The 25,702-nt window shown below is 47.2% G+C and overlaps 1 protein-coding gene across 3 annotated transcripts in view; it reads left to right on the top strand.

The window, feature by feature from the left end:
- The first annotated feature begins 1,416 nt into the window (after positions 1–1,416).
- The window catches only part of IRX3 (iroquois homeobox 3), a 58,324-nt gene continuing 34,038 nt past the window's right edge, over positions 1,417–25,702 (top strand). For 2 of the 3 annotated variants that reach the window (XM_074839417.1, XM_074839415.1), the window contains exons 1-2: positions 1,417–2,071; positions 2,636–3,776. In XM_074839417.1, coding sequence (XP_074695518.1) covers positions 1,850–2,071; positions 2,636–3,776 — 1,363 coding nt within the window. In that variant the 5' untranslated portion in view covers positions 1,417–1,849. Of the gene's footprint in view, positions 2,072–2,635; positions 3,777–4,338; positions 4,406–5,098; positions 5,450–25,702 lie in introns of those variants that run through there. The other variant, XM_074839414.1, reaches the window with a different exon arrangement.

Raw genomic sequence — 25,702 nt, 5'->3', positions numbered from 1 at the left:
ACAGTGGTTATATCGTACCTAAATCATATTTTAAAGGCAATAAATCCAGAGAGTATTTAGGAAGAGAGGGGAACACGGCTAAACGGCTCTCCTCCAGTCTCAACTCCTCAAAAGACCCTTCAAACTTTTTTTAATTCAAACACCGAGTATTTAAAAAATCCGATAACGGTGGCAGGCTCAGGTCCGCTCTCCCCTGCCCGCAGTCACAGCCCCACAGGTTGTATGAACTTTCCCCGTTTCCCTCCAGCCTCTCCCTCCGCCCGGCGGTAGCGGCGCAGGGCACACTGGCGCTTGCCAAAGACGCGCCGTGATTGAACTGTATTTTAACTACTCTTAACAGGCTAAATTGCAACTCACACGCTGGTTTCAGAGAAGGAGGGGGGGCGTCAAAAAAAAAAAAAAAAGAAAAGCAAACCGTAATTTAAAATGTGTTGATCATAAAAAAAAAATCTTATTCGGTAATTAAACCGTATCTTGACTCCCTCCCAATAGCTCCTTACAAGCCGGTGCCACTGCTCCCTTTGCAAATGTTGCACGTACCAGGTACTTCCTTCTAAGCCTTGTAGTGATTCAGAACAGAGGGAATAAGCAAAATGATCATAAATTTCCTAATTAGAGATTTCGCACCAAGACAAAAAGGTGTTAATGAGTTTAATTCCAGTGCCTGTCATTGTCCCTTTTTTCACACCACTTATTTACTAATGGCCCAGAGGGCTGCTCCCGTCTCTCCTTTGTTAAGATTTTAATTTGCCTTCTTTTCTGCCTTTGATGTAAAATTGTGACCTACAACTCTTTGAAGTCCCTTATTAGGAGGAAAATTAACTTAGCTTTTCCACTGTATCTGCCCACTGTTAAGCCAGACAAAATGTAGAGAACTCCTTAAAGATTCAGTACATTAGGAAAATTTTCAAGGTAGCTCTGGAAATGCAAATTTTTTTAAAAAATCTAATAGACTTTTAAATCTATATTAGGAGATGTAACTCTCGCCAGGGCCGGAGAGGGGGAAGGGAAGCAGAGAATATCTTAATAAAGAAAACAAAATGAACCCGGGCAAGGAAAGGCTGTAAATTTGAAAACCTGAAAAGGGGGACGGGGCGGGGGGGGGGAGAGCCTTTATTTTTAAATGTCACAACTTTTTCCTGTCCCTCTCGTGTGCCGCTCACAGCTGACACCCTGGTTTCCTATGCTCTGGGGGAGGGGGGGGGCGCTACGAAAGAAATTATATCTAAATCTATCTCTATATAATTAGAATACCATGAGGCAGGGTTAAACCTTTGTAAAACACACAACTGATTGGCGATCGCTAAAACGAGATTTGAAAGCAACTCAAATAAAAGATCGCGACGTCAGTAAACAGATTTAGGAAAAAAAAAAAGGGGGGGGGGGAAGCAGCTAGTGACAAACCCGGCGAGAGCGAGCTCTGGGCATGAGAGAGAGAGGGAGGCAGAGGGAGAGAGAGAGACTTAAAAGAAATAGGAGGGGCTTGTGAGAGACTAGAAATGTCAATCAGAGCCCAGAGTCCCAATAATCTCAGGCAATCTGTTAGGACCTGACCTGGGTCCACTCAGATCAATAGGAAAAGTGAGAGAAGAAAGAAGCGATCGGATCGTTTACCGCGGCGGCCGAGGACAGGAGGGAGCCCGCGGCCTCCGCGCACCCCCGGCTCCCCCCCATGTCCGCCGGAGTTTGCGGGAGGCGCTGAAAGTGCGGGCGGCCGGCGAGGGCGAGCGACCCGGCTCCCTCCTCCGCTCCCGGCCCTGCTACTTTCTCCCCTTTCTCTCCCTTCTTCCTCTCTTCTCCCCCCCCCCCTCCTCCTCCTCCCCCCCTCCCCTGCCCCCGCTCCCCCACCATGTCTTTCCCCCAGCTGGGCTACCAGTACATCAGGCCGATTTACCCGGCGGAGCGCCCGGGGAGCGGCGGCTCCCGCGGCGGCGCCGAGCTGGCCCCGTCCGGGACCCTCTCCAACGTGCTCTCCTCCATGTACGGCGCGCCCTACGCCGCCGCCGCCGCCGCCCAGGGCTACGGAGCCTTCCTGCCCTACGCCGCCGAGCTGCCCATCTTCCCCCAGCTGGTAAGAGGCCCCTCCCGGGGCTCGCCGCTCGCTCCCCGGGACGCTCGGGCCGGGGCCGGCCCGGGCGCGGTTCGCGCTGGGGGATTCGGCCCGGGGGGCCGCCGGGGAAGACGCCGGGAGGGCTGTCAGGGGAGACGGGGAGTCAGCGCTGCCCTGCCCCGGGAGAGCCGCCGGAGAGGGGCAGGGCTGGAGCGGCGACCCCGCGGCTCGCCCCCCCCCCCCCCTCCCCTTCTCCGCCCGCAGGGTTTGACGGCTGCGGGGACCGGCCCCGGCTGCCGGCGGCCCCGCCGCGCACACGCACCTGGGGAGCCGGTCCTCCCTCCCGGGCACCCCGCGGGCACCGGCCGCCCGCCTCGGCGGGGCCCGGGCTGCCGGGGCCGGAGCGTCCCCCGGGCGGCGGGGCCGGGGCGCTCCGCGGCGGGGGAGGCAGCTCGGCCCGGCCGCCGCGCTGGTGGCCGAGCGGGCTCTGCTCCCGGTAACGGCGGCGGGGCGGCGGGATGGAGGGGCACCGGGCCGGGCCCGGCGCGCCGTCTCAGCCGGGCCGCCCCTTCCCTCTCGCTGCAGGGCGCCCAGTACGAGCTGAAGGAGAGCCCGGGGGTGCAGCACGCCGCCTTCCCGCACCACCACCCCGCCTTCTACCCCTACGGGCAGTACCAGTTCGGGGACCCGTCGCGGCCCAAGAACGCCACCCGGGAGAGCACCAGCACCCTCAAGGCCTGGCTCAACGAGCACCGGAAAAACCCCTACCCCACCAAGGGCGAGAAGATCATGCTGGCCATCATCACCAAAATGACCCTCACCCAGGTCTCCACCTGGTTCGCCAACGCGCGGCGGCGGCTCAAAAAGGAGAACAAAATGACCTGGGCCCCCCGCAGCAGGACGGATGAGGAGGGCAACTCCTACGGGAGCGACCACGAGGGGGAAGAGGACAAGAGGGAGGACGAGGAGGAGATCGACCTGGAGAACATCGACACCGAGAACATTGAGAGCAACAAGGACGAGCTGGAGGACGAGCTGCAGGACGCCGACCTCCTGCACTCCGACTCCAAGACGGACTCGGAGGGCTCCGAGGGCTTCGAGGACCTGCCCGGCTCCGAGGAGCGCTACCTCAAGGCTGCCGAGGGGGAGCCGCACCACCTCCGCCACCACCACCTCCACCACCACCACCATCACCACCACCACCACAAGTGCGAGCTCCCTGCCGCCGCCGCCCCCGCCGGCCTGGAGCCCCTCAAGCCGCCCCTCCAGCCTCCGCCGCACCACCTCTCGCCCCCCTCCTCCGCTTCCTCCTCCGCCGCCTCCTCCCCGACGGACGGCGCTTTGGCCGGCACCCTGCCGAAGCCCAAGATCTGGTCGCTGGCCGAGACCGCGACCAGCCCGGACAACCCCCGCAAGTCTCCCGGCGGCGGCTCCCCGCCGGCGGCCGCCTCCCAGCCGCTGCCGCTGCCCCCCCCGCCGCCCCCGCCGCCCCACAGACTCGTCACCTCCTGCCCCCTGGGCAAGTTCCCCAACTGGACCAACCGCGCCTTCCCGGCCCACCACCACCACCACCACCACCCGGCCCCGCACCCGCTGGCCTTACTGAACACTCCCCACCTGCTGGGGCTGGGGGCCGCCCCCGCCGCCCCCCCCGCCGCTGCCGCCGCCGCCGCCACCTTCCCGCGGCCCGCGGACCAGGCGCAGAGCGCGGAGCCCGCCGGAGCAGGTGACCGCTGAGGGACGCGGCGGGGACGGGCCGGGACGGGCCGGGACTGGCCGGCAGCCGCCGCGGGGGGCTCGGCGGTGCTGCGCGGAGCGGCGCGGGCGGCCCCGCGGGACCTTGTGCGTGGGGCCGAGGCGGGGGGCGCCGGCCCCGCGGGTTTCTCACGGTGGCCCCGGCCCGGCGCGGTGCGGCGCAGCCGTCGGGGCGCAGGTGGCGGCGGGCGGGTGGCCGCGGGGCCCCGGGGGCGGCGGCGGGGGTGGCCTCCTCGCCAGGTTAGTCTCAAGCCCCGAGAATTACCTTCCTCCGACGGAGATAATTTTTGTTGCTGTTGTTGTTGCTGCTCGAATCGTCTTTGTGGGAAGGACCCGGCCGTAAGGCTTGCTCCGGGCTTGGTTTGTCTTCCTTTCGACGGTCACTCCTGCAGCAAAGCGGTCGTTTTGTCGTGTTTGCAACTTGCTGAGAAGAGAGTCTAGAGGCTTCATTCAGGGATGGGGGGGGGGTGTGTGAAATAAAATGAGGGCTGTAAAGGAACGCTTTTTTTTTTTTTTTTTTCTTCTCTTTTTAGATCGATCTAGTGCCTTGGAAGTAGAGAAAAAGTTAATAAAGACAGCTTTCCAGCCAGTGCAGAGGCGGTAAGAGATTGCTTCCTCAGTCTCCCAAGGATATATAGGGGGAGTTGTAAATGGTTAGCTTATTTTCTCCGCTTCTTGAGTTCCCTTTCCAGGGCGGTTTCTTGTTCTTCCTCTGCGTGCGCGGTGGGTTATTCTGATTATGTATCTATTTTTTGCTGTTCTCTCTGTGGACGCGGCGGGCGCTCCCCGCGGGCAGGTCGGTGGCGGCGGCCGGTGGCGGCGGGGCCGCGCGGTGGCTGCGCTGGGGGCCGGGGGCCGCTGGCCGGGCGGGCGGGAGCGTATCGGGAGCCGGCGCCGGCCTCTCCCCCGAGCACCGCCCGGAACGGCAGCAGCCACCCGCCGCTGTCGCCTAGTCTGCGGGAAAAGTACAGCGGCAGTAGGAAAAAAATATATTGAAATCAAAAACCCCCCAGCTAGCACGAAAACTTCGGAGGCTGAGTTTGGCGTAGCAGTCACTGAAATCCATTACTCTTTCGATTGACTGAAACCACGGGGATCGGGCCCGTGGTATTTTCGTAGCTAAATAAATTTGCCATAAGTCACTCTGAAAACTTTTTACATTTAGAAATCTATTTTTAAAAATATAACAACAACAACAACAAAACTAGTGCTGCCTACAGTTAAAAATATTGTGCCAGCCCAATCTGACTAGAAATCCTATTAAATATTTTTTTCTGTGTCATTTTTTTCCAGGCCCCAGAACCAACTTGATGCCGCTATGGTTCTATCGGCGCTGTCATCATCATAGTTAATTTTTTATTGTTGTAATGATTGTAAAAAGAAATCTCTGTATAGTTACAACTTGTAAGCATGTCCGTATATTAAAACTAAAAAGGAAAAAAAAAAAAATTCCCGCTTCTCTACTATCATCTGGATTAGCTGAGTTTGTGAGGTTTTTTGGAAGTCCAGTGAGAATTAGGTGTTTCGATTTTTTTTTTTGTTGTTGTTTGTACATACAGTAAAAATGTACATATGTGTGAACCAAATTGTACAAGAAAGTATATATTTTTGGCTAATAAATAAACTGTTGCCACTTTGACTACACCCTCTTCTCCCACCTCTGGAGTTATTTTTCTCCCCCCGCCCCTCCCCCCGCCGGGCACTGTTTGGCCGAGGCCGGGCCGGGCCGGCGGCGGCAGCGGCGCATCCTCGGGCGGAGCGCGGGGCGGCGGCGGGCCGGCGGTGCCGGGGCCGCCTGGAGGCGGAGCGGGTCTTTGCCGTGGCCGGGCCGGGCCGGGCCGGGCGAGTGGCGGGGCCGGGCGGGGCGGCGGCGGCCCGGGGCGGGCGGCCCTTCCCGCAGCGGCGGCGGCGGGGCCGAACGCTGGAGCCGCAGCGCCCCCTGCAGGCGCCGCCGCCGCGTCCCGGGGCCCGGCGGTCGGTGGTGGCGGGGCGGCCGCGGGGTGTAAGGGGGTGTAGGGGGGTGCGTGTCCGTGTGCGGCTCCGGGGGCAGCGCCCTGCCCCAGCGAGGCGGGGGGCGGCGCCGGGGGGGAGCCCGGGGGCGGCCGGCAGCGGCCCGGCGGTGATCCATCGCCCCCCGAGGACCTTATTACCGGGTGCCGGCTATTGATCCCCCCCGCCCTGGCGGAGCGCGGTGGCAGCGCGGGGCGCGGGAGGGGTTAATTGAAAGGAAACTTCGGGGGTCGTCAGCGCCGCAGCGGGTCGGGAACGGAGCAGCATTATTTCCCACCCCCCCCCACCCCCCCACCCCCCCCGCCTCCCCTGGGTCCGTTTTAGAAGGGGGGGAGCTCCCCCCGGACCCGCTGTGCCGCTGAACGGGGAGCGGGCCCGGGGCTGGCCGAGTCCGCGGGGCTGCGCGGAGCATGCGGCGGGGCCAGGGGCGTCCCCCCCACTCCTGGGGGCTTGCACACGGGCGGGAGTGACCGACCGACACGGCGGCACCGAGGAGCGAGGCGCGGCTGCGCACCCCTGGCTGGGAGCTCCGCGCCGCTCCGCGCCGGGCGGGCTGCCCGCCTCGCAGCCCCCCCGGGCGGCTCCGCCGAGCACCGGCCCCGGGAGCTGCGGCTTCTCCCGCCGCGCCTGCAGCCGAGCCCGGCCCCAGAACTTGTAGCTTCACGTCCTCAGCAAAGTGCTGAAAACCGGCCCGATCCGGGAGAGAGCTCCGGCCGCTCCCAGCGGCGGCGGCTCCCGGCGGGGGGAGGCGGCCCCGGCCCCCTCCTGCCTCGCAGTCAGATGAAAACCATCCCAAGTGATGGTTGTTGGGGGGCGGGGGCAGCACCCCCCTCCCTTCCCCTCCTCTCTTCCCAATTTACCATCAGCAGTGGGTGCCCGCGGATGGCCCTGCTCATCCCCGCGCCCCCGGGGCAGCTCGGGCAGGCCGAGCTCCCGGGCAGGCCGAGCTTAAGGACCGGCTGCCTCCCGCTTTTGTTCCCAGGTTCTTCCTTAACAGCCCCGTGTGGGTCGGGGGGTCTGTGTGCCCCCCACCCTTCCTCTCCGTGCATCCCTGGAAATGGCATAATTACAGAGGCGGTGATTAAATAGCTGGTGCTTTTCTCGTTTTGGTGACAGACCCTACTGAGGGGGAGGGTGCTCGGAGCTAGGAAGCAAGAGTTAAAATGAAGTTAAAGTACAAACAGAAGCACATAGCTGACATGCTTCAAGTTTAGACAGTACAAGATATGCAAATGTGCAGGGCTGCGCGGTATTGACATTTTGAGGTCATAGTGATAGGAATGTATTATTTATAGGATTGGGTTGCGCTAGGCCGATAAACTACATTTTAAATCCTAGGCGTTTGTAACTGATAAGATTTATATATATGTTTACACTATATATGTGTGTGCGTGTATACACACATTTTAGATACGTGTTTTAATATTTCACGATTAATACTCTTCCTGGCAGGCATTACGGCGGGGAGAGGCCTCGCCGGGTGCAGGCCTGCAGCCTCCCGGGGCTGCTGGTCGCGATGGCAGCAGCCGAGCTGGCCCTGGCCCTCCAGGGAGGCCGGGGAAGGGACCCGCGGAGTTTGCAGCAGTGTTGCCATCTCTGCTTTCTCCCCGCCACGTCCCCTTCCTTTCCCCATACGTTCCCTCTGGCCACAGCTTGCCCTGGAAACGGTGTTTGCCTCCTCGCAGTCCTCGCAGCTCTGTCTTTCTGCCAGGAACTGCTCCCCCTCTTTCGCTCCGACAGGCTCCTGAAACAAGGGGAAACTCTGTGGGTGGGTGGTTAGAAAATGGATTGTTTCTCATGTAAATTTTACCCAGTCTCTCTGCACTTTGTATCCCTGCTTTTTCCTTAGCCAATTCTTGCTGAGGAAAAAAGAAAAAAAAAAAAAAAAGATTAATGGCATGTAAAATGGGAGGGGTGGGGGGAGAGAAAGCTAGAGGCAAATTTCCACATCCCCTTCCTCTGGACATCCTGGTGGGTTTTCCATAGAAACTTTCACACAGTGGCCAGACAGATGCTTAAAGGGGATGGAAGAAAATAATGAGACCACGATGGGAAAACAATTGCATCCCCAGCTTTCCACCTCCATTAAAGGCTCCTTTGCAGCAGAGCCCTCTCCCTGCGCCCTGGCCGGTGGGAACGCTCCCGCAGCAGCGGCGGCTGCGTGGCAGCCATGGGAAAGCCGCCCCTTTGGCTGCTGGAAGTGAGAACTTGGTTTCCCTGCGGGGGGAAAGCAGCCTTTGTGCCTGCCCGGCTTCCCTAATGTGGAGAAAATTCCCATTAATTTTGTGAGGAAACATTTTGTTATGCGTGTTTCAACAAAACATTAAAAATCCTACTCGTATTTTTTTTTTAGAAATCACTCTCGCAGCTTGACAGGCTCACTGGAGCCCGAGCCAGGCCTGCCCGAGACGGCGCAGAGAGGCCTCCCTCTCCCTCTCTGTTGGCTGCTCTTTTCCTGTCTAATCAATTATCTCCCTAGCTAGTCCTTCTCAAAGGTGAGAGCTCATTATGCATATTCATAAATCACAGCTCCCAGACCTGACACTGATTGATGTAATCATCTCCCACTCGCTCCCTGTCTGCGCAGGGCTGGCTGGAGGAAGCGCCGGCGAGGAGGAGGAGGAGGAGGCAGGAGAAAGAGACTTCCAACTTGTCAGACCCACTTCTGCTGGGAGCGGCTCGCTGGGCGTAGCGGGCCGTGTCAGGCTTCCCATTCACTGCAGCCAAAGTGCCCATCACAGCCCGGGGATAAGACAGGAGAGAGCCCTGTGAGCCGAGAAATACCAGTGAGCTGCCTCCAGTACAGCTAACTGTTATACAGACAAAATTACGAGAGTAAGGAAAAGATCGAGCACAATTTTCACAACCAGGCATCAGACCATGCGTTATAATACCCCCCAAATCTCTCATGTCAGCTAATGCGCTTGCTGTTACTCTCCTTAGATAGTTAAAGCTGGTTTATCCCCGTAATAACAGATGTATTCTGTATGGATTCTGATCATGAGTATTTATAGCTGTGATATAGCAAATATCTTCAATATTATACCTGCAGCTTTCTCAGTAGCTATAAAAAAAAGAAAAGAAAAAATTGAACAATGTAAGTTCCTGCTGCCGGGGTTTGAGGGCAAAAGGGCTCCTCCAGCCCAGCCTACCAGCTTTCCAGATAGCAATGTGTATCTCAGCTCTGATTTGTTTCCCAAAGCATGCTTCAGCATGGCAGTGTTCAAGATGCTGTTCAGATTATGTGGTTTACCTGCATAGTTAATATTTATACTTTTAAAATACCTCTTTTTATCACTTTGATCAGAACGATCAGTGTACTAAAGTAATAATACAAAAATATATGCCCTAGAAATCATAACAAGATACAAATCAAAGGGAGTCCTAATCAAGTACTTTTGAGAGTGTTATCTTCCTTGTTAACAAATGGTAATAAGAAAATTAAGGCTTATAACTTGCTTGCGTTTTATCTAAGAAAACCAATAAAGATATCAGATGTTCTTTGTTTTATATGTTTGAACGTAAAGCAGAATAATGAAGAACGTGTACCTTCTAAGGCTTCATTTGCTTTATGGGTATTAACCCTTTAGGATGCCAGTGAAATTTTGAATTTGCAGAGTGAGGATGAGACTGTGCTGCCACCCGGGGTTTTGAGGCCCGTCTTTGCTGCAGTCAAGACAACATCTTTTTTATTAAATGCTGAAATTGGAACAAAGCAACAATGGCTGCTTGCTAACTGTGCATGTCCAACAGGCCTCTTTACTATTCAGCAAATGGAAGATATTAAACAACATTTTGCTTAAAGGTACACTGAGGCCATTTCCATTAGGACATGGTGTCATTCATTTATTCACATGTTAAGTGGATGTCCTTGTGGCTAATGAGTAATAATCAACAGTGACTCCACTTTATTCCTTTGCTCCCAGCAATGTTAAATACTCTGATGGAGTCTCTTTGCTGACACACTAGAGAATATGGTTAAAAAGTGCTAAAGGACATTTTCAGCGTAGAGCAGCCACATACACACATGCTGGAAATAGCACTTTTATTACAGTCTATTCTATTAGGCTTTGTTCCTGTTTAAGGCATGGTGTGTGGAAACCGCTGATATTTATTTGAAGGTACTTTATGCCTTAAAAGCTGAGAACTCTCTTGGTTTGAGAGTCAATGTGGTTATTGCTGGGAGATGAGCTCTTGTCCAACTGGCTTATAAAAAAAAATAAACTGTACCTTACGGTACCTTCTCTAGATTCTGTACATGACTTCAGATAAATGGTTAGTGGAGGAGTGATTTAGGACAAAACCTCTCCTGCGAAAAATCTACTTTGACATTTATTTTATAAAATAAAGTAACTCCCCTACCAGCTAATTAATCCATTTTATTACATCAAGTGCAGCAGCTAAGTAGGCTAATAAACTATATTAATATATATTTTTTCCTTTACATGATTGCTTACACTGGAGTCTGCAGCTTGGTTGTCTCCTGTGTCAATTCCCAAAGTTTGAAAGGTATAAATGAATCATTCTTGGTCATGATTAAGCTTAAGTTAGAAATAAAATATGTCAATCAATCTGGTTGGAAATGTTCCTGCTGTCTAAGTTGGTTATGCAAAACACTCTAAGGTGTGTAGGCATGCTCAATTAGGTCAAGGGATCTGATGGCACTCCTAGCCATAAATGTGTGTCACTTGGATTCCTCATTATTTTTAGCAGTGGTGAAAATGCATGTCAGTAGGCCAGCTAGCCAGGCTAGAATAAAATTACTTACTGGGTATGCATAAATCTGAGGTTTTAATACATTAATATTATACTTATTTTCAAGCAAAACAGTGAAAAGAAAATCTCTCTCTCTCTCTCTCAAATATATGAGTCACTCTATTGAATTTCTCAGTGATCATTAGTATAATTCACACTGGACTATGCAATACTCAAGATACCTTAGCAGTAAAATTTAAGTGCCTAAAACTGTAGATGTAATGTGAAATTAGATACAAGGAGTAAAACATCGATTTGCTCTATTACAGTCTAACTTGTTTCCAAGAGAGATAAAGCTTCGCTAGGAGATTAGACCAGCCCCATTCCAAAATAATTTAATGAAAAAGGACACTTGAGATGGCTATTGAACAGCGACGCTAGTGCCGGTGTTCTCAAACGGAGACTTTTGCAAGGCATTCCTACAGAAGACAATGTCAGAAATTTATGCTTGATAGACAGATTTCCTCTGGTGTACTAAATCATAACCTGATACTAACAAGTATGTTTCCATGTGATTCCGGATTAAAAATGCCAGGAAAAGCAAGTTTTAGTGCTCATGCCTGCCCTCCTGGCATCTGGTGTAGTTGCTGAGATTACCTGAATCGGCTAAATGACCAGGGTTAAATCCTTTGGTTTTACAATTTCCATGCTGGTACTTTGAACCACACAGAGACCTTGGGCTTGGGCACAAGAAATTGAACGAGAAACCAGCTAAACACAACACTCCAGCCTGGTTTTGTGATGCAAAAAAAACCCCCCAAAAACCTAAATGCAGGAAACTGGCAACCTGAAAGACAAACGTTGCTTCCAAGAATCAGAGGCAGGACTAGTACTGCAGGTAAGGCTGGTGCTTCTTAAACATGGTTCTTAAATGTGGTGTTGAAGATGGCAGTGTCCCTTTAAGAACAGCACCACGCAGCTAATATTTTCTTTACTGCCAATAAAATGCAATTAAATCTCATGAATTAATATATTCACTTCAGGAAGAATTCCCATTCTTTTCTTTGGATATCAAAATGGAGCCATCATCAGTCAGTTAGTTAAATAGGAGAATCCGGAGAGTAAGTAAATGGAAGAGCTTTCAAATGCAGGGCTGAAAATGCCCAATGAATGTGTAGGGGGCTTCAATAAAAAGATTTTGACTTGTGTTTTCACCCCTTTCCCACTTTGCTCATTGTTTACTGACACTGCTATGGACACAGTATTCAGTCCCTGCCCGCCCCAGCCCTGGGATGTAAAAATGTCATCTCTATTGTGCTGCCGGGTTCGCTTTGATGCTGCCGCAGCCCTTTGTGTGCCCTTCTCAATCCCTTTATAAGGCTGTCCTGATTGTCCATACTGAACATTGCCACAAAAGCTCGTCTTATTGAGAAAATAAAAAAGTCAGAGAGGGGCCAAATGACGGGAGATTGGGCCTTTGCTGTAAAAGACCTACTATTCACATTCAGCAGTCATTTTTTCACCAAGGAATTACAAAGTTGGGACTGCGGCCGCGCCAGCAAAGCCATTTTAGACACTTTCTCCGTAAATTTTATTTATAATTACTATCATTGGTTTTTTTAAAGATCATGTACTACTGAAGACAAACATTAAATCTTAGAAACAGTTGTGGAGGGTATTTTTGCCTTTCCAAAGAAAAAATACTGCATAACTCTCATGTGCGTGTTTCATATTTTCGCCTTTCCAAAGAAAAAATACTGCGTAACTCACATGTGCGTGTTTCATCTGGGAAGTTTGGCAATTCAGCTACATATATACTAAAAAAAGGGCTTGTTGTGATAATAAAATAAGCCAGAAGCAGACCCCCATCTCCCCCCATCACATAGGAGCACACATATCTGCAACTGAGAACCTGAGACCGAGGGTTTAAATTGTCGGTCTGGAAAACCTCTAGCAGTTGTTCTTCCCCTTAACGCTATCCTAACTTGTACTGAGTGTCCGTGGGCAGGATGGAGACAAAGGCTGGATAAGGTCTTATTCTTTGGGAATGGGCTATCGGAATGGGAGGATGGTGATTTCATGGCTTTTGTTACCGAGGTTAGGGACCGAATTCTCTCACTGAATTAGAATGGTAACAAGTGGGACTGGGGATCTCTGGGGCTTTTGTAGTGCACTCATCTGAGAGATTGCGCTTTTCTCAGGCCTTCAGATTTATTTTGCCAAAGTTACAGGGCAATTATGGAAATGCACCCTTTGAAGCTGGGCCGATTTCTCTTTATTTTCTCCACACCCCCCCCCGCCCCAACAAAGCAAAGCCTCCCTCGCCTCCTTTCTTCAGCAAGTTGGCAGTCATTAGGCAGCAGGGTTTCGAGTGGCCGTTCAAATATTCTTTTGAATAGTGCGAGAAAGTTTTAATAAATATATGTTTAAAAAATAGACTTTGAAGCTTTTTGGGAAGGAAGTGTAAAATAACAGCAAGGTAACAATGTCCTAGAAAATAGGCTCTGTGGGTGTGAGGTGCTGGAACACAAAATGCTTCCCATGAAAAGAGGCTCAGTGCGCCAGGACTGGGGGCGGCCGGTGGCACGCGGGGTGTTTGGCCAAGGGACCGCCCGGGTGCTCCTGGTGCCCTTGCTGCGCCGGTGCAGGTGGCAGCTCTGCAGCAGCCCCTTGCTCCTTGTCCCTCACATCTCCCTAACGAGAGGCCCAGGACAAACAGAATTGTACTTTCGCACCTTTGTACATTATTTATCATCAGAGTTTGGAATCTCGGTGCTGCGTGTGAACGAAGACAACATATTTTTTACTTTACTTGATATACTAATGTTAAGAAAGTATGTCTGAAACCAGATGGTGAGGTCTGGAGCTAGTCAGGCTGTGACTGGGACTGCTTTTTGCCCAGAAACTTGGTTCTGTATGTCTCTGTTCACTCTCTGCTCCGTTTTTTTATTTGTATCAGACTGCTTTGGTCTTGTAAGTTAAATCAGTGTTTTTCTGGGTGATTTAACAAATGCTATGGGCCAAATTCAGACTTGATGTAAGAGGGAGGAGATACTATTGGTGTCCCTGAAAGTTATATAACTTACACGGGGCCTGAGCCTGGCCTGAAATGTGGACCTTCCATGATCAGCAAAATATGGTAGGAATATTAAAGTTTCTTGTCTGAGTTTTGTAACTGAGGTGCAAATATCTTTTCTGCTCTCTCTGGAGTTTATGAGGGATCCTAGGACCACATCTATATCGGCATGGAACATAAGAGATGTGTGTTTTCTGGACATTAGGCTTACAAATTTTACAGCAGAAAGTTCTTCTTAATTATGAATCTATTCAAAAGCATGAAAACCCAGGTCAGACCTCTACAGAAGTGTCCTTATAAATTAATACTAATATTTCTCATGATGGATGCAGAAGGTTGAATGCTGCATCTGTAGCATTCAGCACTGCATACAGTGGTCTCAGCAAGCAAATTTCATGTGAGCTGGGCTCAGTGGAGTTGCAGTAGGTACCATGGGATGACCACCACCTCTCCAATCTTTTCCTTATCCTTCTCCCCTAGTTCCCTTTCGCACATCTAAAATTCTTCCCCAGCCTTACACAAGTGTTGAGAATTCCTTCCTAGTCCTCTGTACCTTCCCCCAATCTAGGATTATCTTAATGTTTCCTGGAACTCATCCCATTATTGGGATGAATTCCAAATCTGCCCAAACTGGATCCATTGTTTAAAAGGCCTTCAGGAGCTGATTCATTTCAACGTGCAGCTGGGTATGGTGTAATTTCTTGTAATAAAGAGAGGAGGACTTGTGGGATACAGATCTAGGTTCAAGTCTGAGTACAAAATCTTAAAATGGCTTTAGGTTCTAATATGCTGGTCTACTCCCAAGAACATTTCTAATCTTAAAAACTTAAAAGTCAAGTTAAGAAGAGACAAACTTCCTAATAATGTTGAGAAGCATCCCAATTGTAAATATAACGGTGGGGAGTTGACCTCTCTGAAAAATGGTAGTGTTTTGTACTGTTGGTACCTTCTGACCTAGGAAACATGCAGTGGCAAATGACCTTGCTAGGGAAATAATTTAGGGAAATAAGTGCAATCCTTCCATTTCTGCCTTTGACAAATTCTATTTATTTATTTATTTTAAAATCTACATAAAAACCAAACAGCACAATTATGTTTTGAGCCTCAAGCTTGCCACAGATGCTGCCAAGGGTCAGCTGGAAGCCTGCAAGCCAGATACCACCCTCCAAGCCACAGGTTGATTTGCCCAGCTCATGGCCTTTTTCTTGGGGGAGATGGAGAATAGCTGTCTGGGCAGCACAATCTGCTTTTCTAGATCTCTCTATTCTTGCTGCCCTGTACAGCCAGGCACCTGGACCCCCTAGTCTACACAGTCCCTGGGGGAGGAGATATATCTTCAGACTACCTTCAGGTACCTCCAAGATGAGTGGGACCCTTGTCCCACAGTAGAGGACAGTTTTTGCCATATGCATCTCCCCTGAAAAACACCATGGTGTGACATGGTGCATGGGTGCCTCAGAGAGTCTGGCTTTCTATTCTTTTAGGTTTTAAACACCAATAATAAAAAAGACTTTGAATCATACTTGCTAATGCAGTTGGTGGAGCGCAGGGTTCGCCAGCTTCCCCAGGTGAAGGCCCTTAAGCAGTCATGTTTCTCCTCTCCAGCAGCTCCAGCCTGCAGGTGGTTTTGGGGGGTGTGTTGTAGTAATCAGGCCACAGAGACCTGGATCACCTCTGCCTGGAGGTAAAGGTCACAGATTTTGAATACTTTAGATATTTTGTAAGCCACTTTTGAAGATTGTAAAGAAAATGGGTTTCCATGTTCAGCGCTGTCAAAAATGGCCCTCAGGATGCAATGCTTCTCTGCATGCTTGGGTCAAAGCCCACCAATAGGTAGGGCAGTCATCAACAGGGTGAGATCTTCCAGATGCCTTGTCTTACAGGGAATAATTCTGGTTAATCTGGGCTGATTTTTAACCCCTGGGCCTTGTATTTATTCTGTAGTGCAAGCTAAACAGCAGGTCAGAGTTGTGACAGTCTGTGTCTCAAAGGTCTAGCAATAGAGGGATGGGCATTATAAACTATAATGATAAACTCAATTACGGTACAAGAGATGATGTCTCCCTACTACTTCGACAAATAGACTTTAGATATCGGTGTCTACTATTTGACTGTCAGTAGGAAGTGTATATCTCATAAGGCTCTGACCTGGTTATCTTCTAACCCTGAGCAATTAATCACCAGCATCTAATAGAGATTAGCTGTACGCAGGAGCACTTGGTGTCCAGCCTGTTCAAAATAATGCTTTCACCTTTTCTACAACTGTCAGACCTATAGTTGCCCTCAATGTGGGACCACTGTTTTTCTTTCGAATAAGAAACGACACAAAATGAACCTCCTTCTGTAAGGGGAACCCACTAACTCCAGTCTCCCTAAAAACCAAAAAAGCCCACCCCAAAACACCCAAAACAGAGCAGCTTGTGCAGTAAAGCCACCAAATACCAAGGTCTCAGTTATCAGCTGTACTGCATGCGGGAGCAGAGGAGAACAGAAAGGCTCCATGTGGGTTATCTCCTGTGTTTCTAGTGCCTGTGTCTGCAGGAGGGGCCTGGGAGAGGACTGAAACCTGCTATTCTTTCATGCTGGTGGGGAGGTCTGGGGACTTTCCCCACCCTTTCAGTTGTAAGCAAGAGGAATGGCTTTGTCTGCAGCAGGCTGTGCAAAGTTGGAGTAAGGTAGTGAAGAGTCAGGCCCTATCCATTCTTTGTAGTACTGGAGCGGTTTTTTTGAAGTGCAGTAAAAATACAGGTGGTGGAGGAGATAATGTAAGGTACTGTTCCTTTGGGACACTCAGGGAGACAGTAAGGAATTCCAAAATATGGAGCGTGGGGTTTTTTTATAGCATTGATCACAAACATTAGTTTAAGAAAACACCCAGAAGTAGTAAATATGCAAATTTGTTATGAAAGAAGAACCTACAAGTACCTGCTATGTCAGAGAATTTGTTTAAGGATATTTGATCCTCAATGCAGAGTTTATCAGATTACAGTTTTAATTTGTGCATTCAGGTTTTTTTTAAAAAAAGGGGTGGTCCCTTTTAAAAATAATTTCTTTCTCTTCTGCTCCAATACTTGTACTAGAGCTATATCACTTCTGCTAAGAAGTGTGTTTACAGTGTAATATAAATCTGGGTTGGAGAATACCAATTTCATATAAATTTGATGGCAGAGCACTGTTCCGCTATTTTGCTGTCTAAATTATATGGAAATTGGTCTTATGCAAGGAGTAAGTCCTCACAGAACAGGGCCCTTAGGCTTTTGGTTTAATTATCATAAGCTTCCATTTAATTAAACTTATTAAATGGTTTGGTGTAAGAGCAGACAATCATTTTGCAGAAGCTTTCTGGAAGAGAAAAATATTTATGCTGCTTGGGAAGGAAATAACACTTTCCTTCAGAGATGTTTCTCTACATATAAGAGTGAGGCTCACCTGGGTCATCCTCCCAGGCACCTTCAAACTCTTCATACCCAGAGGCGTTTCAACCTGTTCCTTACTACAGGGCCAGTAAGTTCAGTTTGTCCTGCAGCTGGTATTTCAGTTTACAGATTAGAAATTATAGGACAATCTTGGCATAAGAAGAAGCAGATGTAAACGAACCACAAATACCTGGAAATGAAAAGAAAGTTCTAAACCATCAGAATAGGGAGGTTTTGTGACAGAACAAAAATGCAAGACCACCAACCAAAAAAAACCACCTCAAACCCCAGAACAAGCCCTTATTTGCTTTCAGATCAGTTTGATAAATTAGTTTTGGACATTATGTGATATGCTGTTTGTATTAACAGGAGATAGGACTTGACGACACAGGAAGCCTCCTCCAGTCTTTTGTTCGTAGGCATCCCTTTCATGAGGCTTTACTTTCATGAAAATACGTAGCTAATGGGGTTCACCCCAAATGTGCTGGCCACCTTCATATGCAACCATTGTCCGTGGTATATATCAGTTTAAACAGGAAAAACCTTAACTGAGACTTAGATGATATAAAAATCCTTGTTCTGATGAATTTGACTCTTGGTGACTTCCCACAGAATCCTGGCTTTACTTATTAAGTCAAGTCTATGACACAATCACTGGCATTGCTGGCTTCTGGGAAACGTTACACCTCTTATTTTATTCTCCAAAACATAAAACTTTGGGTTGAAAAAAATATACTCACTGATACTATTTCTTCAAATACAATATTGTGGATTAGCACCATTTTAAAAGTTGTGATACTGTGTACCAACTCTTTAAAAAAGGAATAATTGGAAGAATAATTAACTGAACATGTGAAATTGAGATGATTCTTCAGGGACATGTGAGAAGCTGATTAATAAAAGGAAAGAGGGCCACTGTGTGTCAGGGACCTAATAAATAGATTTAAGGACAAATAGGTAGAAAAAGAAAGTACACATTACTAATGTTGATAGAAAGCCTTAACTGCCTAATGAATTTCAGAAATTGGTTGAGAATAGTTAATCTGTGTGATAACATGACCCTCAGGGTTAGTTAGATCTGTGAATTCTTATCCCCCTGGGGACTTAGCAAGTTTCCAGAGATTCACACCAAATTCTTACAAGGAAAAGGCATTCACAGTTGGAAGATTTCATGCAGGTTTTGCTTCTGAATGCTCATGTTACACAAAACCCGACATACTGAGAATATGGCAGAGAGTGAAACTTGGTACTAGCCACACTGTTAATTAAAATTTTCACTTTCTAACAATCATGTACATTTGGATTTATTATGGGATCACATATAACTCCAGATGAAAGGAAGTGTTTTACCATAACAATACTTGATTCTTAGTTGCTTCTCTATGCTAAATTAAACTCTGTATATATGCCGAAAAGCAAATGTATCAGTTGGTATTTTCTTCATTGGATCAGGCATTTCTTACACACCCTTTACAAAAATTTCATGGGAAACTCACAGAAAAGCCCACCTAACTTATATAGACTGGAGCTATAAAGTGCTTAGTAATTGCAGTCTCATCAGTGCTTTAGGAACACTGCCAATGGTAAGGCAAAACCAAATATTTCAGAGAGAGCTCAAAAGAAAACATAGGCAGTGTAACATGCTACTGACCCGAGCAGCAATGTGATCGTCAGGTTTCTTCTTCCGGAGCCAGCAGGCACCAGCTCTGCTTGGGGGGGGTGGGGGGGGGGGAAGAAACATGTCCCTTTGTGAGCAGGGGAGGCTGGAAATGCCATTTCTTGTTTGCTTGAGATGCTGTGTCCTGGCTGGCCTCGGAGAGAGGTGCAAAACGAAAAGAAAAATTCCTTCACAGAAGACAGTTTTTACATACCCCCCGAGAGGACTATTAGACTGGGATTTCCAAAAGAATTTAAGGCAGTTAGGCACCCAAATCCCACTGAAATCTCCTCTGAAAAATCTCAGCTGTAGCTGTTAGTGACATATTATAGCAGCAGTTTTTTCTTTTGAAGAATGGGATGGATTTCATTCTTCTTAATATGGATATAAAGGTGCAGAAGGGGACAAAAAAGGAAAGACCCTGAGTCCGCAGAGTTGAGATTATCATGGATTGAAAAGATGTGCATATCCCCATTCATGTGGGAAGGCTACAGATCGTGAGATGCATTCACGTCCAACCTGTGCTTTTGTCCAAACCGGGCTTGGGTTCCTACACAGAGATCTTCAAAGGTCTTAAAAAAGAGGTAAGTGAGACCAGAGAGTGATGATCCTGAAAATAAAAAGCAGATACACGTTTTCTGCATGTATCTCTGACGATATACCTCTGGCTCACCCTCTAAAAAAATCAAGATTTGTTTGTAACAGTGACATTAATATAAATGGTGTTGAAGGTATACTTTTCAGCTGATATTGCAAAAGTGAATGCTCACCACATAGTTGTGCATAGGAGGTCCTGCTGAAAATACTTATATATAATTTAACAAAAAAGACGCTTTTGTACTAAGAAATTATGGCTTAAAGCTTTCTTATTTGGGAAAATTCCAGCCTTTGTGCTCATATCCCAGTTATTACAGTAAAGACTTCCAAATGGGAGATATTTTAGAAGAAAACAGTACCAGAGTGATAAGGGTACTGTGCTTATTTTTCTTTAAGCAGTGGTATGCTTTTAGTTTGAGAAGGAATTTTAAAAGGTTCTAGATGAGATGGTACAAATCAAACATATTCTTACAATATTTATATAAAATATGTCAAGAAAAAGGAATAACAGCAACTATTAAAAAATATTGCTGGAGAAACAAGAACAATAGCAGGGCTAGAATGCATGTTATTGGCCTTAGCTGTATAGAGCTAAAATATATATGAATCAGCCTGTAGCACAAAACAAGAAAAATTATTTTAGAATCAGAAACCCTTTACTAAAGAACAACATCTCATTTGTCATTCCTTTTAACTACCCATTAAATACAGCTTTTGTGGGAAGACATGTACCTGAAAGACTTGTGTGGACTGCCATTACTGAAAATATGCACACCGTCCAAACCAAGGTGATGTCTCTTGACTCTGGAATTAGTATTTTCTACTACAATATCTTTTCCTGTAGGGATATTAACATACAGATAACATTAACAAAAAGAAAATTTATTAGCAGTGACAGAAAGGCAAGGAAGATTGGGGAGTAAGATCCAAGGGTATGAGGGGAAAGATCAAAAAACATCACAGAGTCTATCATCAGTCTGTTCCTGTGTACCTACAAGAGAAAGTGAAGCTTCAAAAGGATGAGAAGAAAGCTGATGATGGGGTGACAGAAGCAGCTCCTCTCCAGGACAATGACAGAACAGTAATTATAGACAACGATGACATGTGATGGAGAGTTTTACCCTCCAACTTTACAGGAAAGGATCTCGGCAAAACACATGTATCAACACACTCTGTGATAGGAGGGATAGGGAATGAAAGAAAAGGTGAAATGCATCCTCTGCCACAGCTGTATCACCATACTTACTGTATGAGGAGTGAGGAGAACCTAATGCAAGAGAAACAAATACATGTGTCCCTCTGCAGAAGGCAAGCGGGCCACTTCAGAGCCGAACCCATGGAGCTGGGTAGTCCCTGTATCCTGGACGATGGTCGGGGCTGCGCCTGGAAGACTGGGCCTTCCTCTCTCCATGACGTACCGACAGCCTGCAAGAATTGAAGATCAGTGCTGGCTGCTGCTGGCAATGATCCCGAGGAGTAGCACTTATGTATTTATTTCAGTTTGCAATATGTATATTTAGAGTGCTTCCTGTGATATCACAAAACAAAGAGAGTGTCACAGGAAATGTTTGAACTGCAGCCTCTCCTACAGAAGCACTGAACAATTGCTGATGTCAAAAGCCAGCCAACAGCCCCTTAGCACAACAATCAGCCCACAAGTTGGAGTAGCAGAAAAGCAGCACTCAAAAGTACTGCTCCAAGCAGGGCTTTTTGGAGTCCCACCTGAAACAGGCAGGTGCTGCTGAGCGAGCGCCTGGCGGACGCCCCCCCTTCCACACTGAAAGGACTCATGCTTGACCATGCTCCCTGCCTGCAGCCACCATGCTCCAGACACCACGAGGACAGCAGACTGTCTCAGTCCCAGCTTTCCAATGCTGTGGCTTGTGATCTGGCATATTTTTATTCTGAAGAGAGGCTAAGGGATGTCTGGGTGTGAGAACACCAAAGTCGAGAGGCTGTTTCAGACCATACGGTTGCGGTGCCTCAGCACCGACTCCCACCACAGGGCCAGGCTGGTTGGGATCAGAGTGCCATGGCTTTGCCCTCTCTTACTGCACCCGCACAGGCTGAGGGGGTTTGGTTTCATTTTGCTCAAGGTGGAAGTAAAGCAAAATAAAGAGATTCCACATTTCACTTTCAATAAGGAATCAGAAAAATAGCAGTTAAAAAAAGGTAGCTTCAGTGAATAACTTTCCGAGATCTGCACTCTTCTTGTCAAAGGAATGAGCAATTAGTTTATTAGATAATATTCAAAGTCATAATTTTAATTATATCTCAAATCAAGTCCAACTGACAGCAACCAACCCACTGCTAAACCAGTTGATATTACTTTCCATGAAAACATTTCTAGTTCATTTGGCTATAGTTATTAAAATTTCTTTTACCTTCCTTATCTTGCCAAGAATAATTGCTTACATGAAGCTCCTGTCAAAACCACATGACTTTTTGTTTACAGTGTATTAGCATCTAGGGAACCAGTCAGGGCTGTAAGACAGTACTTCCTTCTAAATAATACCTTATGAAAATAATAAACACTGGGGACACACTTATGCTGTCATGTAAACTCAGAGCTCAAGGTTGTACTTAGTGGATTTTCTGTCCCATTCTACTGTTCACGTACTGACCTGTCCTTTGCCTTGAGTTGGCACCAAGGCAGGTGGGTGACAGCCGGGAGTGGGGGGTACAGTGGGAGCACCCTGTTGATGCCACTGGCTCGTGCCACACGGTGTGGAGAATTGGGGCCCACCTACAAGCATTAAGTGTAACCAAAGATCCCCGTTGTCAGCTCTGCATGGCGTATCGAGAGTGCTGTCAGACTCTGAAAAGAAATAAATGCAGAAATTTTTCATGTTTGCGTGGACACTCACATGCTCACTCTCTCACACAGATACTATAAGGACCAATAAAAGATCAAAAGCAAATAAACGAAGCAAATTAATGAAAATGAAGTGGAAGACTGCAATCACACCAAACCATGCAAAAAAAAAAAAAAAGATGCTCTGACCAAATTAGTATGTAATGCACTACTTCAGACAGATGTTCAAATAGGAACAAAAGGAAATAAGGAGGAAAACCATACAATGCTGGCTTGAGAACTTTCAGGAATATATAAAAAAAAAAAGGGATAATTTCCCATTTAGCCTGGAGGAGAAATAAGGCCGGATTCTGATTCATTGAAGATACTCTTCCCATTGCCTTCAACAAAATCACCATCCAACTTCTGCAATAACAGCTGAGAAACATGTTTCCTGAACAAAAAAGGGCTGGGCTGTGCCTCGCAGCGCCTTGGGCTCCTGGGCAGGGGTTAGCAGTTAACCCCAGTCACAGGATTCTGCTTACCTTTCACAGTATTTTTCTTTCTGCTCCTCTGTAACTATTATTGCCCACAATTTTTAACCATGAAAATCACAAGTGTTTTCTTTAACATGCTAGGATTTTTTTTTTAAAATTTGATTTCAGTTGTAATCTTAAACAAGTAAACAAACTTCTGCCAGTGTGAGAGCAGTGTGTAACTTTAGGGAATGGTACAGCAGCAAACAGGGTACAGAGCACCACATCTCCACCTTCGCAGGCACAACAACCGTCAGCTCCCCAAAACCTCAAAAGTTTCCCAGTCTATTCTGTTTACTCACTCAAAAAGAATTAAATATGTCACTGTTTGGAGGAAGAGGGTACACAAAGTCATCAGTGATTCAGAGCAGCTTCACATCCTCTACATTTTCTGGCATCAAATACTCAGTTTTATTGCAGCCATATAACTGTTTTTCAATCTACTTCTTTAAAACAAACTGTATTGGGTGTGAATTGATGTCAGTAACTTTTTGTAAATTTATCACTGTAATTTTGCCATTTCAGAATCACATTCTCAGATGTTAGAAATGTGTGTTGTAAGATGTAATATAGACAGAAATGGCCTTCTTGATGGTGCCTGATATTGTTAAGAAACAGGAAGATTTTGGAGTGAAACCAGTTGTTAAAAAGTGAAGCAAAACACCTTCCCAGCAAAGACTTACATTTTGGAAAGCCCACTGCCTTTCTTTGTCTCCCACTGCAAGTGGCCACAGGAGCCAGCTCTGTGTTGACTCGAATGTCCTCCTGTGGTCTGGTTTGTCCCTTGACCTGCGGCATCACCAGGTCTCTGCTGCACATTTGGTGTATCATCTGCCTGCTTTCTGCACAAGCAGCCTCTGCTCCGCTGCCCTCTGCAAGTTTGGTCTCAAGCAGGTGGTTATCCTTCATCAAGCAGATGCTTAAACAGCTGGAACTTCCCCCTCAAAAATGCATCAAACAATTATCTTTTTTGTACCTATCTGTTTTCTGATTGTCTCATTTCTGATGTGGTTTCACTGGCTGACTTTAAGCAACCATCTGTGATACCTCATTTAAAGGTCAGCAACCTTTACATGTTAATCTTCCTGAAGGTCCGTGTTTGTTACACAAACCATCCTTAAAAACAAATAAAACTTGAGCAGTTTGAATTTTCTATAGCGGACAATCCTTTATCTTTCCTTACTGACTTGAACTCCTCTGTTTTCCCATGGGGAAAGGCTGTCTTGTTAGCATAAGAATCTGCATTGCCCACCCTGTTGTTGCTTAGTTTAAGTCCTGCTCAGTTCTTTCCTCTGCAGAGAAACATTGCCCCAGCCACAGTGATGTGCCGTCTAAATTATTTACTGGTACCGTGGAGGGCACTCCCTGGCTCAACAAGCCTTTCATCTCCCCGAGGGGCAGGGTCATCAGTGAACCTCAGATTACTGTTAGGTTGCCAGACTGTCTTTAACCTGAGGTCTTGGCCGTCACATTTCTCTCCACTGCCTTCTCAAGATAGATCCGGAAGGTGCCAGGAGACACCAACACCCGTTCATTGTTGCCTGTAATCTTGAAGCTGACACCTTCCTGTGGGGCAGGACTGATGACCGAGTCTCTTCAAATGGGGTTTTAAGAGCTGGATGAATGATTTCTTGTCCAAATAGTAAAAGCAGTTCTTGACTCATCACACCAGGTTGAACAAAATCCTTTTTGGAAGCAAACAAAGCAGTTAAAGACTTTCCCATCCACTTATTTGAATTTGTCTGCAATCAGTTCAGGCACAGGACTTAGTGCGCTATCCTATCTGCACTTTGAATCGCTGAAAAATTTCTGAAGAAATCAACTCCTTGAGATCATGAGTTTGTATACTGTGAAAGGCCGGAGTCCAGGAACAGAGCCATGAAGCTGAAACCTCATCCCTCTATATCTCAGTTACATCTGATAGCTGGGGAAGGAGAGAATTGCTTATCAGTAATTTTATACTCTAGAAGTACAAGCCTGACTTCTCCACTGCTGTGCATGAGAATTACTCATTACACTACCAAATCAACTAGGAGTATTATTTGCTGTTGCTCTGTTATAAATGAGGGTGAGAGGCACTGGAGGTCTGGAGCACTTATGAGAGTCACAGTGACACCACTGCAAACTGTCTTGTATTTTAGTTAGCAAGGAAGGAAAAGAAGCTGGCCCTTGCTGAGAAGTATGCTGCTGCAGCAAGATTGCTTCTTGTTTCTGACCTACCTTGTTTATAAAGTTATACATTTACTTTTGAAGTCAGTGGAGCTATCACAGATTTGAACTTCATGTAATTAGTAGAAAGCATCAGGTCATAAAAATGCAGAGTATGTCCTACCAAGTGAGGCAAGGATTTGGTGGTCCTGACTGGAAGGAACAACACAGAACCAGAGAAAATGTATCCAACAATAAACTGCAAAAATTGTGGTCGGCTGCAACACCCATCTTGATGGGCTTTACAACATTATTGTAATTAATTTCATCTGTCCTGTTCCCTTTTACCATCTGTTCAGTTTCTTTCCCATCCGTGCAAATACTCTTCTCTGAGCTGGTACTCCTTCCCTTGTCCTGAGGAAGGTGCCTCTGTAGTTGTTTTTGTTTGTTTGTTTGTTTTTAAAAATTTCTATTCCCTTATGCCAAAAGATAAACATGACAACTCAAATTCAAATAATTAAAGGCTTATTATTAAAACAGAAAATACTGAATAAGTTAATTAAGATATTAAATATTTGATGCGTTGTGTATTTTACATAGTGCACGAGGATAATACTGACATGCTTTTAAAGTGGATATACTCAGAGACTCAGCTTCTGTTCTAACGGTAATAGTACAGAATGGAAACTAGGAACTGTTTAACAGAATTGCAGATAGAGAAAGATTTAACAGAATTAACGGATAGAGAAAGATGCCCATGGACCTCCATTTACCCTCAAATTGCATATATATTTTTTAAGTAACATCAACTCTTTTGGGAAAAAAAAAATCTACTTGAGATATTTGTGTGAGGCAACAACAAAGTCTGGAATTATAGTATCCTAAAATATTTTTGTAGCTGCCCCTAAAAGTCAGTGATTTTCTGATGCTGTATTAGATCATCATATAATACCCCTTACTAGCTGAAT

Source organism: Strix aluco, chromosome 14, assembly GCF_031877795.1.
Source record: "Strix aluco isolate bStrAlu1 chromosome 14, bStrAlu1.hap1, whole genome shotgun sequence".
Lineage (NCBI taxonomy): Eukaryota > Metazoa > Chordata > Aves > Strigiformes > Strigidae > Strix > Strix aluco.
Note: the sequence above shows the minus strand (reverse complement) of the source record. Positions and strands in the feature narration are given on the sequence as shown.